The 16,684-nt window shown below is 41.9% G+C and overlaps 1 protein-coding gene across 1 annotated transcript in view; it reads right to left on the bottom strand.

Moving 5' to 3' along the window:
* Positions 1–16,684, bottom strand: part of LOC118226735 (repulsive guidance molecule A-like) — a 64,961-nt gene that overhangs the window by 15,935 nt on the left and 32,342 nt on the right. Inside the window, exon 3 of the mRNA XM_035416570.1 lies at positions 15,857–16,359. Within this exon, the coding sequence (XP_035272461.1) occupies positions 15,857–16,359 (503 nt within the window). The remainder of the gene's footprint in view (positions 1–15,856; positions 16,360–16,684) is intronic.

The raw sequence follows: 16,684 nt of genomic DNA, 5'->3' as shown, positions 1-16,684 counted from the left end.
GTACTGGAAGGAATGTTGCCTCAACAATCCTCCTTCTACTGTCAAATGAGAAACAATATCAATTTCTGTAAAGGAAACCAAGTCTCACTTGTAGTTTTGAAATTAATTCATCAATATGAGCCTTAAAAGTCAGGTTTCCATCAATACACATTCCCAGATATTTACAGTGTGAGACTCTCTCAATATGGCCACCATTAGCCCCTTTTCCACTGCAGGGCCGTATGGTTCTGAGCATGGAGAGGAACGGATCCAATGGTGTTTCCATCTGGAAACGGTTTGGAGCGGAACGATTACAAACCGTGCCCAGCATGATATTTTCGGCACGGTTAGACAACCGTGCTCAGTGCAGCAGAACCGTTCGGGTGGGCAGGCTTAATGACGTATTCACTGATTGGTTTCACATTACGTCATTTTTGTGACTCCGCATACGGTCTCTTCACGTCCTCTTCCGTAAGCTAGGTCAATGGAGAAGCTAATATAAATAAAAATGCCAATCCAAAATCGTATTCCGTCATAGCAACAAGATAAACCTGACAATAGCCATAAGATATAGTAGATAAGTGAAAACGCTGCTCACTGAATAACGAAATAAACGGGACAAAGTTTTAAAAAATCATACCATGTCATTCTACAGTCAATATCTGGGACTAAATATTGAATAAATAGCCTACATAACCTTACCATTGGTTTTACGCGTAGAGATGTCCCTTTTGAGAGCGAGTGGTCATATATTGTCTTGGACAATCCGTTTATGAAATATATTTTGCGCATTTGTGATGCCTGGGTACATTCAAAATAGCTGTGCATAATACCACATGTATCGTTTTCGGCGTTGTTGCCATTTTTAGTACAGTCTGGCTTGATTGACAATTCATTTATTCAGTAGGTGAGAGTATAAGCTTTCTAACAATGTATAACATGTCTAATTTTGCTTTTGGAATAGTGTTTTATAGGTCAGCGTAACCGAAAATTTTATTATCATCGAATTCACTTACGCATTAAGACGCTGCACCTAACGAAACGCTGTTAACGATTTTTCGTAATTTCTTGGAAAATACTATTATTATTGAGCACTTCTGGTCATAGCTAAGCTGTATATTTGCTGATAGACCTATCTGACATCGTTTTCTGGAGCAAAACAGAAACGGATTGAACTCGTTGATTTACTGTCTCTGTCAGAACACAGATAAAATTTCATCATTGCTATGTAAGTATTACTGCTCAAAATATTTCGATTATACATGTTATTTTTGGATTGAGAGTCTTTAAATAGGTTAGTGGTATTATATAATGTGGATATTTCACACTGTAACGTAAGCGTTAGTTAGTAGTTTTTTGAATGCATGCAACAGTGATGGTCAGTGGAGGATACGCTAAAAAGAAAAACCAAAAACAGACCAAAATACACAGAATCCTCGTCCGTTTTGTCAGCCAACGAAACATAACATATCAAAAACAAAACAGTTATGGGGAGCGACGACAACAACTGGCGCATATTACATCCACAACGGGATGCAGTCACTGGTCCACTTGCTGTCCTCACTAGATACTTCCTAGTCCTGGTTTTAGCAGCCCGACGGTGGAAACAGAAACCGTAACCATTCCCACGAGTACTGAGCAGCGCGGAACGGCACGGAGTGGCCCTGGTAACGATTCGGCCCTGCAGTGGAAAAGCGGCTATTGAGTGTACACATCTGTAGCTCAGTAAAATCTGATCTGGTAAATAACATGTATTTAGTTTAGTCTGAATTTAAAACTAGTTTGAGATCTAAGAGGGCCTTCTGCAAGACACTGAAGCTGAGCCGCAGATTTTCAACAGCTTGGGATACAGTAGAAGTAGAACTGTAAAGTACAGTGTCCTCTGCATAAAGATGCAGATTGCAACTCTTTACATAAGAAACAACATTATTTATATAATATACATTGAGACCTGTCAGATGGGTAGTTTTCAAACCAATTGCAGGCAGTTGGATCCAATCCAATAGAGGATAGCCTACGCAACAATGTGGATTGATCACCGGTATCGAATGCTTTAGACAGATCACAAAAGGAGCAGCACAATGTTGTCCATTATCTAGCCTTCCTCCAGTGTTCGGGTCAAATCTGACCAATTTACAATTTTCCTAAATCATAAATATTGTGTTTTTCATCTGATTGCCTCAATACCTTATGTTTTCCTCCATGTTAGGCATTTGAACATATAAAATTGCTGATCACTGTTTTCATTGAATTTTGAGTGGTTTAGTCAACTTTGTCACACCTGTGGTGTTCCGGGTCTAAAATGACCGCCATAGGAAATGAATGGGTAAGACTATATTATGTTCATCCAGCAGATGGAAAACATCCCCATACACACACCCACTCACCCACAACCACAACCCCCATCCTCCCCCCACCCTTTCATCCATCCCCCCCGCCCCCCACTGCCACACCCCACCCCCCCACACACATTCACCGCCACCCCCTCCTTCCTGCACCACACACAGAGGGGAGTTGCTTGTCAATGCACTTGTGAGCCCATCCCCCCAGGTGAACCACACCTTCCAGACAAAACAATTTGGTGCTAGTTATGGTAACCTATCTCTTTCTCGTGCTTATGAGCCCATCCCACTACGTGAATCACACCTTCCAGACTAAACAATGTATCATATCTTCTCACAGACCCCATATACACTGCTTAGGCAAAAAAAGTCACAATTCTAATATTTCGTTGGACTCCCTTTAGCCTTGATTACGGCATTGTTTCGACAACCTTATGCAACGTCACAACATTTATTTCCGTCCAGAATTGCATTAATTTTTGGCAGAGATCTTGTATTGAACTATTCTATAAAGTATTCTCCAGCACATCCCAAAGACTTTCAATGGGGTTAAGGTCAGGACTCTGTGGTGGCCAATTCATGTGTGAAAATGATTCCTCATGCTCCCAGAACCACTCTTTCACAATTTGAGCCCGATGAATCTTGGCATTGTCGTCCTGGAATATGCCCGTGCCGTCAGGGAAGAAAAAATCCATTAATGGGATATCCTGGTCATTCAGTACATTCAGGTACTCAGCTGACTTCATTTTATTGCCGCATAACGTTGCTGAGCCTAGACCTGACCAATTGAAGCAACCCCAGATCATAACACTGCCTCCAGAGGTTGTACAGTGGGCACTGTCCAAAAAAATCCAAGCGGCGACTTTTTTTTTTTGGCCAGGCAGTGTATAAAGCAGTGGTCTCCAACCCTGGTCCTGGAGAGCTACAGGGTCTGCTGGTTTTCATAGTGACTCTGCACTTCATGAATCAATTAGAGCAGTTGATTACAGTTAACTCTCCTCACCTAGTGTCTTGGGTCTCAATTGGGTAATGATTTTAAGGTGAAAACAAAAACCAGCAGACCCTGTAGCTCCCCAGGACCAGGGTTGGAGACCACCGGTATAAAGCTTTCTTTGTGCCTGGCTTGCTCTCATTTTACTTTGTGAACACAATGAGTAGGCGACTGAGTAGGCGATTGTCTGTCAGAGAGGCTCTGGGCCATATTTTTGAACTAAATGATGATGGAGAGGAGATTGAAATTGAACCAGAGATAGAGAAAGATGTCACAACACAATTTGGTGATGATACCTGTTTTTTGTGTTAATATAAGAGCAGTTAAAACAGACCGACCAAATTTGACCACAAACACTATAATAAGGGGGGGGGGGGGGGGCAGGAAGATTGAATCCTGATTCGCGATTGCTCAGAATGGAGTACCTAGTGAGAAAGGCTTTAAGCCGCTTGTTGACGAGAGATTCCAGAACTTTAGCCAAGCAGGACAATTTAGAAATAGGGCGATAATTATTAAGGTCGCTAGCAGAGGTGTTACCAGGATGTCATCTTTGGGTGGGCATTTGGATTATTTGGGTGGGCAACAACAAAAATGTTGCTTTTCCTATAGGATATGTAAACAAGATGTTTATTTTTGAGAAGGGGGGGGGGGGGGGGTCAAAAGGATTCAATTATAGCATCCACTTTTTGTAGGGCGGTCCGGGGGCCATTACCCCATGAAAAAATAATAATTAAACTCTGTAACACTAAACAAATGTCCAGTGGTGTAGGTTTCGTTTGAACATTGGGGGGGGGACATTAAGCATGGGGGTGTGGGGGTCCTCCCCCAGGAAATTTTGAGCGTCAAACACTTCATTTCCAGCATTCTGGTGAATTTTTATGCACCAATTTGTGCCTTTTCTGCATCAATTTATGGTGGAAACGTAAAGGAAAACACAAAATTCAGGGGGACAAATGCACATGTTCTAAATATTGAGGGGGACCTAACGTTAAAAAGAGATATCGATAGCTAAAACAAACTTGTAATTTTACAAAACATGTCCATAACGTTACACAAAACATTGGCTAAAATACTAACACTGCAACATGGGGAGTCACGTTAATTCCCTGCTTAGCAACCGAGTGCAGCTATCGCCAGGTAGTTTTCTAAGTTAAGTGAACATCACATTCAGACAGTGTACCGACAGCTATTAACTAGCTAGCTACTTATCATACTATCAGATATCATTCATTCATTGACAACTAGCCAGGGGCGTTTTTACATTAGGGGCATGTGGGGCAGTGCCCCACCAAATATGGCGCTGTGGTGCAAGATTCTCGTAACATCTGAACGTTGTGGCATAATGTATTTTATATTTAATACAAAATATTGATTCAGTGGTGAAATTGGCATGTATAAATATAATAAACTTGACTCCTTATAGTGCTGTTTTGGAGTAATTTCCTTTGTGTGCATGTGTGTGCTTGCGCTGCGGACTGCGCTGCGTTCCTGTTTCTATTTCCTATCTCTCTGCTGTGGGGCAGCGGAGCACTCTGCCCTATCGTTGCTAGGGGAACAACGTGAGCGTGATTTGCGTAAGCAGGGAAACCTCCCGCAAATTATGTTGGGCGGAGGGGCAGAAATGTTTCCGCCCCTACGAATTCTGCCTAGCAACAGGTGATAAACGTAACCGTTAATCGGTTGATGTACGTCTATCGCTAATGCTAGAGTGAGAGCACCTATTATCTTTTACAGTCAAGAAAACGTAAATAGATTTGAACTATATATGAAATAGGCGAAATATCGGTAACAACCTGTACCTAGTTATGTAGGAAAAAATGTCCTTGTTATACTACAGTGGTTATTTTTTCAGTACTTTCGCAATTTTTTTCTGTGCCAGCAAATAAGTCAGAGGTGGTCCAGCGCTAGCTATGGGGACGTGTATCGACTACCCCATATAAATGAATGGAACTTGACATAAATTTGCTAATACTGTATAAGTGTCCTATCTTGCGTATTTGAGGTTAATATGAGCAAGGGTGGTAACTATCAGCACATCTAGAAATCCGTGCATATTCACTGTTGTAACCCAAGTCGCAGGACACAAAATAGCGGTTAGGAAAGTAGTTTGAAATTATGAAGCAACCTCTGCGCCATTGCATTTAATGGGTCGCGATGAGATAATTCCAAGCGTGTTGCTTATCTTAAAGTTGTAAATAAGGCTGTATTAATATAATTAAATGTATATGTATGAAGTTGGTTTTTTACATTTAGACAGTTTATTATGTGTATTTTTACAGGACTTACATTTTAATAGTTAACGATGTCCAGTTCTCCCCCCCCCGGTTGGTCGATAATAAGTTCTCTTAATATCAGCACTCCAGGTAGATAAACTTTTCAATTTCAAGTCAAGTGTGATTTTATTTAAATTTTTGAACTTTCTTAAGTTCAAGTTTGAACGAGTCTTTATTTTATTAATCAGTTTGTAAATCTTTCTGCTCCCTGGCACTTATCGTAGACTAATTGGCTATCTTTATTTTTTGTGATGGTGACGTTATACAAAACTACCCCACCAGAAATACTATGCTAAAATCGCCACTGCAACTAGCTAGCTAACATTGGCGTTAGCTGGCATAATGATAGGTAACGTTACAAATATAAGATTACTGTTACCATTCATTCCAACCGCTGTGAGTCACTGACTTTAGCTGACGTTGTCATAAAAGTTTTCCCAACCGTGAAAACATAGACATATATACATAGACGCCGCATTGGCCTTTGGATCGTACGTCAACGTCGCCACCATATTGGACCAGGCAAGACTGGGCTGATAACTGTCACGTGCGTGGGGGGTTAGGACCCAAACGCAGAGTGAGGGGAAAAAAACTCAAAACTCCAAACGGTAATTGAAACAAAAACAAAACAGGAACTAAAGCAGGGAACAAAAGGCCTCGCAAGGCAACTCTCAAAAAAACACAAAGAAAAACCAAAAATCCAAAAGCACGTAAAAATGGAACGTGGGCAGAAACACACGGGGAGGTATTCTCAGGAGGAAACACGCAGGGCAGAAACATGGGCAGAAGCACACACAATCAAACAACCAAGGATCCAGCACCTGAGTCAAGGAAGAAGGGAACTTAAATAGACCAGACGCTGACGAGACACAGGAGGGCACCATGAACAATCAGGCCACAGAGAGGGAAGGGAAAACGAGACAACCCAAAAACAATAATAGAATAATTGAAAGCAATAATACAATTAAACAGGGGGAGCAGGACACAAAACAGAAGTGCCGCCATCTGGCGGCCCTACAAGGAAAGACAGAGACGGAAACACAGAACCATGACAGTACCCCCCCCCCCCCCCCCCCCCCAAGGGACGGCTCCTGACGTCCCAGAAGGCCGGCCTGGGGAGGGAGTGAAACAGAGGGTGGGAGCTGGAGACAGGACAGAACTCGGGACTGGAGCACACTGGAGACAGGACTCGGGACGGGGAACAGGACTCAGATGGGGAACAGGACTCAGACTGGACTCGGACGGGGAACAGGACTCAGACTGGACTAACACACAGACACGGAGCGGACTCACAACACTACATGAAACTGGACATGGACACTACACTGGACTGGAACGAGACGAGGCAGACACACCAGACTGGACTGGGACGAGGCAGACACACCAGCCTGGACTGGGACGAGGCAGACACACCGGACTGGACTGAGACTGACAAAGAAACGGACTGACACAGACCCAGGAACAACACCGGGAGACCTACAAGGACAGACAAAGGGACAAGCAGGCGGGGAGGCACACGGCAAGACCGACTGACACACTAAGGGACAGACAGAGAGGGAAGGAGAGGGGTGAACTCAAAGACTGACACACAACCTGACAAACGGGCAGACAGGACAAAAAACAGGCAGACTGACACCGACAGACAGGAAGACAGGCGAGAGAACAGATTGGCCGACGGGCCGACGGCCTGGGGGGCAGACAAACAGGCCAACATACTGGCCGACAAACACATGGGCAAACAGGTAGACAGGCAAGCGGGCAGACAGATAGACAAGGGGGCAGGTGAACAGACAGACCCACGGTGGGGAACGTGGATAGGGCGAGGTCTCTAGGCACTGGGTAGGGGCAGTGACGGCTTGGACACACTAGGGGGCACGAGAACACTAGGTGGAGCACGGCCACTAGGGGGTGTGGGAACACTAGGGGGAGCCCTACTGCATTCTGCGGCGATAAAGATTCTAAGATAACTCGGCAATTTCTCTGGTTTAACGGGTTTTTACCAAGCCTGAAACGGTGTGATGGTATTAGTAAACGGCTACACGTGTCATCTAGCTTGCGAGTAGTTGGCTATTTCCCTGAATATGAATGAAATGTTTTAACAGAAAATAACAATTATAAATGCGATTTTATCCACGGAAACGGCTATACAAAAATGCTGGCTAGCTAGCTGCCTAATCACTAAACTAATTGCCACCAAGTGAGCTGGTAACTTAAAATAAACACGCAAAACGTGCAAACTCAACTGTAAAACTATATAAGACTACTAATATAACTTATAAGAATCAGAGAAAAGAATAAACAAGAAAGAAAAAAGGTTTTTTTTAAAAGAAAGAAATTTTAAAAGAAATTAACAGTTTTAATTGGATTGCTGATAGCAGCTACTACAGGTTTTGCAGTTCACTTAACCATGTCTGTACCGCATGTGTGAAGAAGTGGCGTGGTTTGGCGATAATGTAAAGGAGCAGCACTGACTAAGCACACCCACACCTTCAAAATGGCCAATAGGAAAGCAGTGCATTTTTCATGACCAATGACAAAATTACAGAAAACTATGGACGCTAAAAAACAGCTATAACGGTGATTTTTTTCAGTTTTCATTGGATGGGCAGATGATTCCTCTGGGTGGGCAAGGCTTATCTCTGGGTGGGCAATGCCCACCCCAGCCCACCCGTAGACACGCCCCTGGTCGCTAGGATCACCACCCTTATATCGGTAGCACATGCACAGCTTTCCATACTTTAGGGATAACACCAGAGAGAATAGTGAGATTAAAAATATGAGTTAAGGGCAATCAGAGGAGTATAAAGCCTAATAAAATATGGGTCAAGTTGATCTTCTCCAGTGGACGTTTTTTGTATCAGGAGAGCACTAAGTACCTCACACAAAGTGAATGGAGAAAAAGAAAAATGGGCAACTCTGTCCCTGGTAACAGCAATATTAGGAGCAGTATTTGGAGAATCATGGGTTCCTTTGGATGTAGGCTCAGACAAATCTGAAGTGTCAACATTAATTCTGGATTCTCTCTCAAAAAGATGGCCCACAGCAACAAAATGCTGGTTGTGCCAGAGCGCTCAGGACCTCAGATTGGGGCAAAGGCAACGACCCTAAGCACATGCAGGAGCGGCTTCGGGACAAGTCTGTGAATGTTCTTGAGTGGCCCAGCCAGAGCCCGCACTTGAACCCGATCGAACATTTCTGAAGAGATGCATCCCTGAAAATAGCTGTGCAGCAACACTCCCCATCCAACCTGACAGAGCTTGAGAGGATCTGCAGTGAAGAATGGGAGAAATACCCCAAATACAGGTGTGCCAAACTTGTAGCGTCACACCCAAAAGACTCAAGGCTGTAATCTCTATCATAGGTGCCTCAACAAAGTACTGAGTAAAGCGTCTGAATACTTATGTAAATGTCATATTTCAGTTTTTTATTTTTAATAAATTTGCAATAATTTCAAAAAACCTGTTTTTGCTTTGTCATTATGGGGTATTTGTGTGCAGATTGATGTGAATAAAAATGAATTTAATCCATTTTATAATAAGGCAGTAACGTAACATAAATGTGGAAAAAGTTAAGGGGTCTGAATACTTTCCGAAGGCACTGTACCTCAGAATGGTGATTACACTCAGCATAACAAATGGGAAAGTTCAAAATGTATTTGTTCCACTTCACGTTCAGTAAATTTATTTATGCAGTTTATTTAATAGGGACAATGCAGGATCATCACTTCGGTTTTCGCAATTGAGTAAGCTACTGAGAAAATTTTCATCTGTAATCCCTTGGCAGGTTAAAACAGAAACAATTAGCTGAAGTTACCATCTACCAGCTAGCTAATTTCAATAGACAGATCAATGACTAGTAGCCAACCAACAAGATGCCAACATTAATTCAGAGGAGTGAGCCAATAAACATGTTGACAAATGTGAACTTGCATGAGAAAGAATTGAAATGAAAAGCATTAGCATTGCCTCATTAACATTACCTGTGCTGTTTCCAGTTTTCTTCACTTTAGTTGTGCAGCTTTAGCTCATCCTAAAAAAGTAATAAGAAGCCATTTGAATTAACGTGAGGGTGGTCAGTGAACAACCTGACACTGCCTCCTAGCCTTTTTGGCTGGACCGCAACAGGGGGCCAGCCCTACAAACGCAAATGTCTGTGACTGACTGAGTGACTGAGTGACTGAGTTATGAAGTTACACCATTCCATTGGATCATTGGAGAGGTCCAGCCATATACTAGGTTTTGACCTGGTCTTGTTTCATCTCGCACACAAATCTGCTTCTGTGCCAGCTTAACCTTGGCAAATAGAGGCTTGAATGAACACAGTTGTGAATTAGCCCTGAATCGCCACTTGCCAGATTGGATTTACTTGTAAAAAAAAAAAACACACACACCTGATTTTAACTGAGTCATAACTTTGGTCTTTTCACTCAGAAAAGTAACTGCAACAGCTTTGGAACTGACAGGGTCACCTCACATCGTTAAGCATCAGTCTGATGTTAAGTGGATATAATACACTAAAAAATAGAAATAAAAAAGTCATTTTTTGTACCACTGCATGTCTACCCACTGGAGCCAAGGTAAACGAACAAGAGAATAAGAATCATTAGAACTGTGCCTCTTTTGATGGAGACAGAGGTAAGTTAATTCAGACTGGGTTAAGACCCCTCAGTGAACCCCAAACAGCTGCAGACCAAGTTTGACTGAGTGAGTGAGAAATCACATTCCAGATATGATTTTTATTATGTGTAACCTGCAAAAGCCAAACAAATATACCGTCAATAATTTACGTAGAAAATTTTATTAGTGGGCGGAGGTGTGGACAGGGGCAAATGAGGGGTAGGCACAGGGGGTGAGGGTGTATGCACTGGTGACAACAAACATTTTTTTTAAATTCATTGTGGTAATTAAAGAGCGCACTGTACACAAGTAGTCTCGTCCTGAATCAGCAGTGACACCAGCTCTTTGGCGAGCATACTGCTTAGTGAAAAGATGGGTAAAATTAAGAAATTATGGTAAATCTAGGTACTTGCACAACTGTGTGTACGCTCTGTGTACTGGCTGCTGAAGAACTATGGCTGCCTCCAAAGGACCGGATGTTTGGCTCTAATGAAGCCTTACTTTTATCAGCAGCACTGCTGCTACACAGCAAGTATCTCACTATCGCTACTACTTTCGTCCATTTTCGCTATATTGGTCTAGATATTTTTCAGATGAATATGGCAACCAGCAAGGAATTTAAAACATAACATGTTGTGGTCCAGTGAACACCATAACCTGACATGACATCCGAGCACGGAGCTACAGATTATTCTCATAGATACCTATAATTCGATGCTAAAGTAAAGTGAGCTTTTGTTTCATATATGCATTTTCATTTTGAACTGCATTTGCATTGTGGTAAACCAGAGGGGGGTTGGCAATTATTGGGCATTGCTTGAAATAAATAACCAAATACAAAAAAATCTTTTCGGACCGAGGCAAATCCATTTGCGCAGTCCGCCCAAATAAAGTCAATGTATGGAGAACACTGACACAAATAATTTGGCCTCAGGCCAGTGAGATGTAGCTGCAGTGACATAGAGTACATTAGGACTTCTCTCTCTCATGACATCTGTTGGAAGATGGAATGGAAGTGGTAAAAAGAAGAACCGCTTCAATATTAGTCTCTTCCGGGTATCTTTATGTGATGTGATTCAGAAAGACAGAATATACTGGGAGTCAAAATTTAGGTTAATTGGAGGCAGTAAATTTTATATGTTTTTTTAAAATCAACCATTTGTGGTAATTTGGAAGAATAATGAGCCTTTTGGTAAAAAAAAGAGAAAAAAATCACAGATTCAAATTGTGTGTGCGTGTGTTTGTAAGGGAGGGTGACACAGCTAGTTACCCCCATCCCCACCCATATGATTATCTCTGTGTTGACATGTCAAGCACTGCACCATAGCCACAGCCACAGACAGCTGGATCATGTTGGTACCGTCTCCCATATCCACTGTCACTATGAATGGGTGTTTCAGATCTGCCAACCTTAGGAAAATATTTTGAGTACCACAACAGTCAGTGTAATGCTTAGTTCACATGCTTTCGCACCACTTCGCTTTGCACGCACACACGCACACACAAGCCTTTCTTCATAATTCTAGTTTTGACTGTTGAAGTGATCAGGCATAATTGTAGAATTTGACCTGATTCTAAAATATCACTTGCACTGCAATGGGCTATATTATGATATACTTGCAAGTCAAAAGTTTGAGTACACCTGCTTAAAACAATTTTTTCATGATTAATATTTCATTATATGATACGTGTGCTTATACAAACTGATAACCATAAGTGAATCGCATTCAATTATTTCATAAAAATGGAAATAATTTATTTTGTATATTGTAACATATGTTGTAATTTTCAAGTATTTACAGAAACTTATGTTGCGATGTACAACAGTCAATTATGAATAAAATCAAGTTTCTGTTCATGATTTCCATTTTTATTTAATAATTAAATAATTGAATCAGCTTATATAGGCACACATCATATAGGCCTAATGAAAAAAAAAATATTCAATTGAAAAATTATCTAATAATGTAGGCTTTCGTAACTAAAGGTTTAGCTAAATTATTACCTGAAGCTCCTTGGTGGCTAATGTCAAAATCATTATTGCACAATGTGCAAAATGCATGGTGCGGAAGTTTTGAGGGGCGGAGTCACGGCCATTGCTCCTGATATTTTGCGAGGAACCTCTGGGGGGCATGGACTCGCTTCTTTTTAGTAGGTCTGCTGCTCTCAATTATATATATAATATGTAAAATAATAATAATATTAAAATAATAATGATAAATGTAACAATATATAACAATAACAGCATTGACAGCAACAGAAGTAAATCAATAAATATGTACAATGGTCTCTCTCTCTCCTTGTTAGTATCCTCGTCATCTGGCGTCATGATTATTTTCTAACTGCAAGGCTGGTCGGGTGACTGGCTGCAATAATAGGAATTATTTGCTACGTTAGCAGTCTATAGTCAAACACCTTTGCAATGGTCACTTTGCTCAAACAGAGCGTGTGCGATTCAAAGTTTGAACAGAGTCTCCGTAGCATTTGAGTTACTGCAGCTAAATTACTCAATCACTTATTCACACGTCTCGTAACGAGGCTAAATCATATGCAAGCTACTACTACGGCTAAATATATACACAAATTTATCTCATTAGGATATACCCCTTGAAATGCATCATCTCGTAAAGTTGTTGAACATGTTTTAACGTTTTATATGTTAACATTACGGTCACATTTTTGTGCTTGATTATTACTCCCCACTTCCCATTTTACCTCAGCAATGCAGCGTTACGCCTCGGTGGATAATAAAGTACCGCTGCGTATCAGGGGATGTTGAGTGGGTCGGGGAGGGGTTATAGAACCACAAGCAAGAGGTCGTAGCATCTGGTTCAATCCGAGGGATGTAGTTTAAATACCGAATAAATGTACGGTATTGTTTTGTATTAATTGATTGTTTTCCGTAATGAAATTACAATTTATTTATTTTTTTAATTTATTTTGTTTTGCGTAGTTTGAGCTGGCATTTCGTACTTGCGTATTTTGACCAAGAATTGCGTAGTTGGTACACAAAATGCGTGCAGGTTGCCAGGTCTGGGTGTTTTTTGGAGTCCACCTCCACATTCTGCAGAACACCTATCTATCCCTATCCCAGCCTATCCAAGCATGCTGTGTGCAAGAGGCAAGAATACACCCCGGACAGGTCACCAATCCATCACAGGGCCAATATATCACTCACTCACACATCCATACCTACAGGTAATTTAGGGGTCATTCCAATTGCTTTTTTTTAACTAAATGCATCCTTTCCTCGCTCCTTAGCTCCACCCAATGGAGGATGAAAAGAAGAGATGCAATGATCAGATACTAGGATGGAGGAATCAATGCAGCATGTAGTAGGCAAATGAGAAGTCCTTGCTGACTTGGCATATACACTTACCAGCAATTTTATTAGGTACACCTGTTCAACAGCAAACTGCACCCGTTAACGCAAATATCTAATCAGCTAATCGTGTGGCAACAACTCAGTGCATGTAGACATGGTCAAGACGATCTGCTGTTCAAACCAAGCATCAGAATGGGGAAGAAAGGTGATTTAAGTGACTTTGAATGTGGCATGGTTGTTGGTGCCAGACGGGCTGGTTTGAGTATTTCAGAAACTGCTGATCTACTGGGATTTTCACGCACAACCATCTCTAGGGTTTACAGAGAATGGTCCGAAAAAAGAGAAAATATCCAGTGAGCAGAAGTTCTCTGGGCGAAAATGCCTTGTTGATGGCAGAGGTCAGAGGAGAATGGCCAGACTGGTTCGAGCTGATAGAAAGGCAACAGTAACTCAAATAACCACTCGTTACAGCCGAGGTATGCAGAAGAGTGTATATCCAACACACCAGGATATTCTCATAGCAGTTTTTCGGATCTTTTACTGGTTACTGAAAGTTTTTTTCACTTTTTGTTTGAATAACTAGTTTCTCATGTTTGTCAGGGTAGTTTATAAGTTTGCTGAGTTTTATCACTTAAGCACTTTACAGTCTGCCTCTCTTAGGACTACGCTTCCATCCTCTAGGCAGGTGACGTTGAAGCAACAATTTTCTTTTGCTGGGAGCAAAGCTGAGACACCATTCTGATTTATCTAGCTAAGAGTTACTTTACAAACCAAAGTTATTACTATCCTACCTTTTGTTTGTCAGATAGGCCTACTTTTACATTAAGTTAAAAATTAGCAGGTTAAAGACAGGCGGCACTATCAATTGGTTCTTTACAAGAAAAAGTAGGCCTGAGAGGTGACCGTGCAAAATGAATCAGCTGGATGTATTAACGTTAACCTCAGCACTCAGCAACCAGGAGAAGGCAGGAGAGAAGATGTCAATGCCAGTGAACAGCGGGTCAGTAACATTACTTCTTGGCCAGCAAAGAAAAAGCAGAAAACAGGAGCAAGGCCATACAGTCCTGTATGTAAAAAGGCTGCTGAAAAGCCAAAACAAATTCCTCTTAGTGACAATGCCATGTCATGGCACATTGGGGATATTGTCCAGAATTTGGAAGAGCACCTCATATAAATGGACATTATCCATTTATACAGCGTGACATTTTACTGAAGCAATGCAGGTCATGTACCTTTGCTCAAGGGTATGGCAGGGCCCCATTTGAACCTGCATCCTCCTTTTCCAGTTTCCGAACAATTACACTACCAGGGTTTTCCTGCATTGAAATGTATTCGGTGGGCTGCCTAAGCTGTCTATAGGACAAATCCCCCCCCTAAAACAATTAGAAATGTTTTAGTTTACATGTTAAAGTTTAAATTAACAACGGTACAATACACTTGATTGCATAAAAGAATGAGACAGAGTCCGCCGATGACATGATTTTCAACAGAAATCGGCTACCATTGTAAATTTTTGCGGTCTTTATAGGGTTCATTTAGGCCACACCTGCCAACTTAATGTATGTAAACATGCAATCTTTTTACAATGGAATGAATGGGAAATGGTTCAGCATTTGGCAACTCTGTTAACATACCCGAATTATGTGATCATCCGTTATGCAATTAAGTGGAATAATGTGCAATTAAGTTTGACTGTATTATCATTAACCTACACTGTTTTTGCTTACCTGTGCAGATTTAACTGAGAAATAAAAATCTTAATATTGTTTAAGGCACAAGTAACAGCACTGACAAAAATGATGGCACAAGCATTCTTTGAGAATGTATGAAAATAAAGTAATAAAGTACAGTAAGCTGGCAAATGTGGATTCATAAAGTAATATGGGTAATTGATATTGTACCCTACGTTTTCAGTGACAAAACAAATGTATTTCAAGACATATTGAAATTTCAAATATCATTATTCCTGTAGAATGACCACCTTACAATGTGTAAATCCTTCAGTATAGGCTATATCCCCTTCCCCCCCAATTTGGGCACAATATGTAACCCTTCAATAAATATTTAATTAAATTGTTCCAATTTTTTATTTTTGTCACACGTTTAATTTTTTCTCAATGCATTGCGGTGCTGTCTTGAAGACCAGAACTTTACATTCCAAATGTAGCCAAATATAGGGAGACAAAGCATCGAGTTGATGAACGCAGTAAAGCCGGACTGTAAGTAAGCCCTATTTTGAGCTAGAAAAAACCCTGACTACACTGGATCTAAGCTCCACCCATTGTAGGAACACTGACCAACAGTACAGCATGAAGGAGCCACTCGCTTACCTTGCTGGTGGCCGTGGCAGAGGAGCCAGGCAGCACAGGCATGTTGGTCACCTGCACGGACAGGTACTTGTTGTGGATGAGAGGCCACGCCCCCTTGACCTTGCAGGTCTGGAAGTCGTCGGTGAAGGTGCGGAGGTGCGGGTCTCCAAAGAAGCCGCAGTGGGTATAGTTTGGGGGCATGGAGTGACGTGTGAATCCACGTTCGTAGTGGCAGATCTCAGGGCCATTCGAGCGATCCTGGCTGTCGAGGCCAGGCTGGGGTGGGGTCTGGGGGCGAGGCTGGGAGGTGGGGCCCTCATGGGAGCAGTTGTGCTGGCCCATCAGGTCCTCGATGCCGTGCTGGGCAGAATGGTAGGCCAGGTCACCTCTGCAGGCCCGGGCTGTACGGTGAATGCAGGCGTTGTAGGCTCGCAGTGCAGGACAGAACTCCTCCTCGGGATCCAGGCTGGAAGTGGCGGCCCAGAACTCGGAGTTACACCTGAGGATCTTACACTGCAGTGCCACTATGTGGGAAAAACACAAACACACTCAGCCTTTAAACTAGGCATAAATACACACACCTTTTCATCTAACAACACAAATGAACACTCACACACTCATGCACACGTCTCAGCATCCCACAATGCAGATAAACACATACCTGAGAACCTTACACTGCATTGTTACTGAGCACTACACCACATGGTACCAAAGCAATACAGCCAGATAGCCACCAATTAGGTCAGTTCAGACTGTCCTCGCACAGGAAAGGTCAAATCCACTATTAAATCCACTACTATATACAGTGAGCTCCATAATGTTGGGACAAACACTCCACAATATTAGATT

This window comes from Anguilla anguilla, chromosome 5, assembly GCF_013347855.1.
Source record: "Anguilla anguilla isolate fAngAng1 chromosome 5, fAngAng1.pri, whole genome shotgun sequence".
NCBI lineage: Eukaryota > Metazoa > Chordata > Actinopteri > Anguilliformes > Anguillidae > Anguilla > Anguilla anguilla.
The sequence above is the reverse complement of the archived record's forward strand: the minus strand, read 5'-3'. Positions and strand labels throughout refer to the sequence as shown.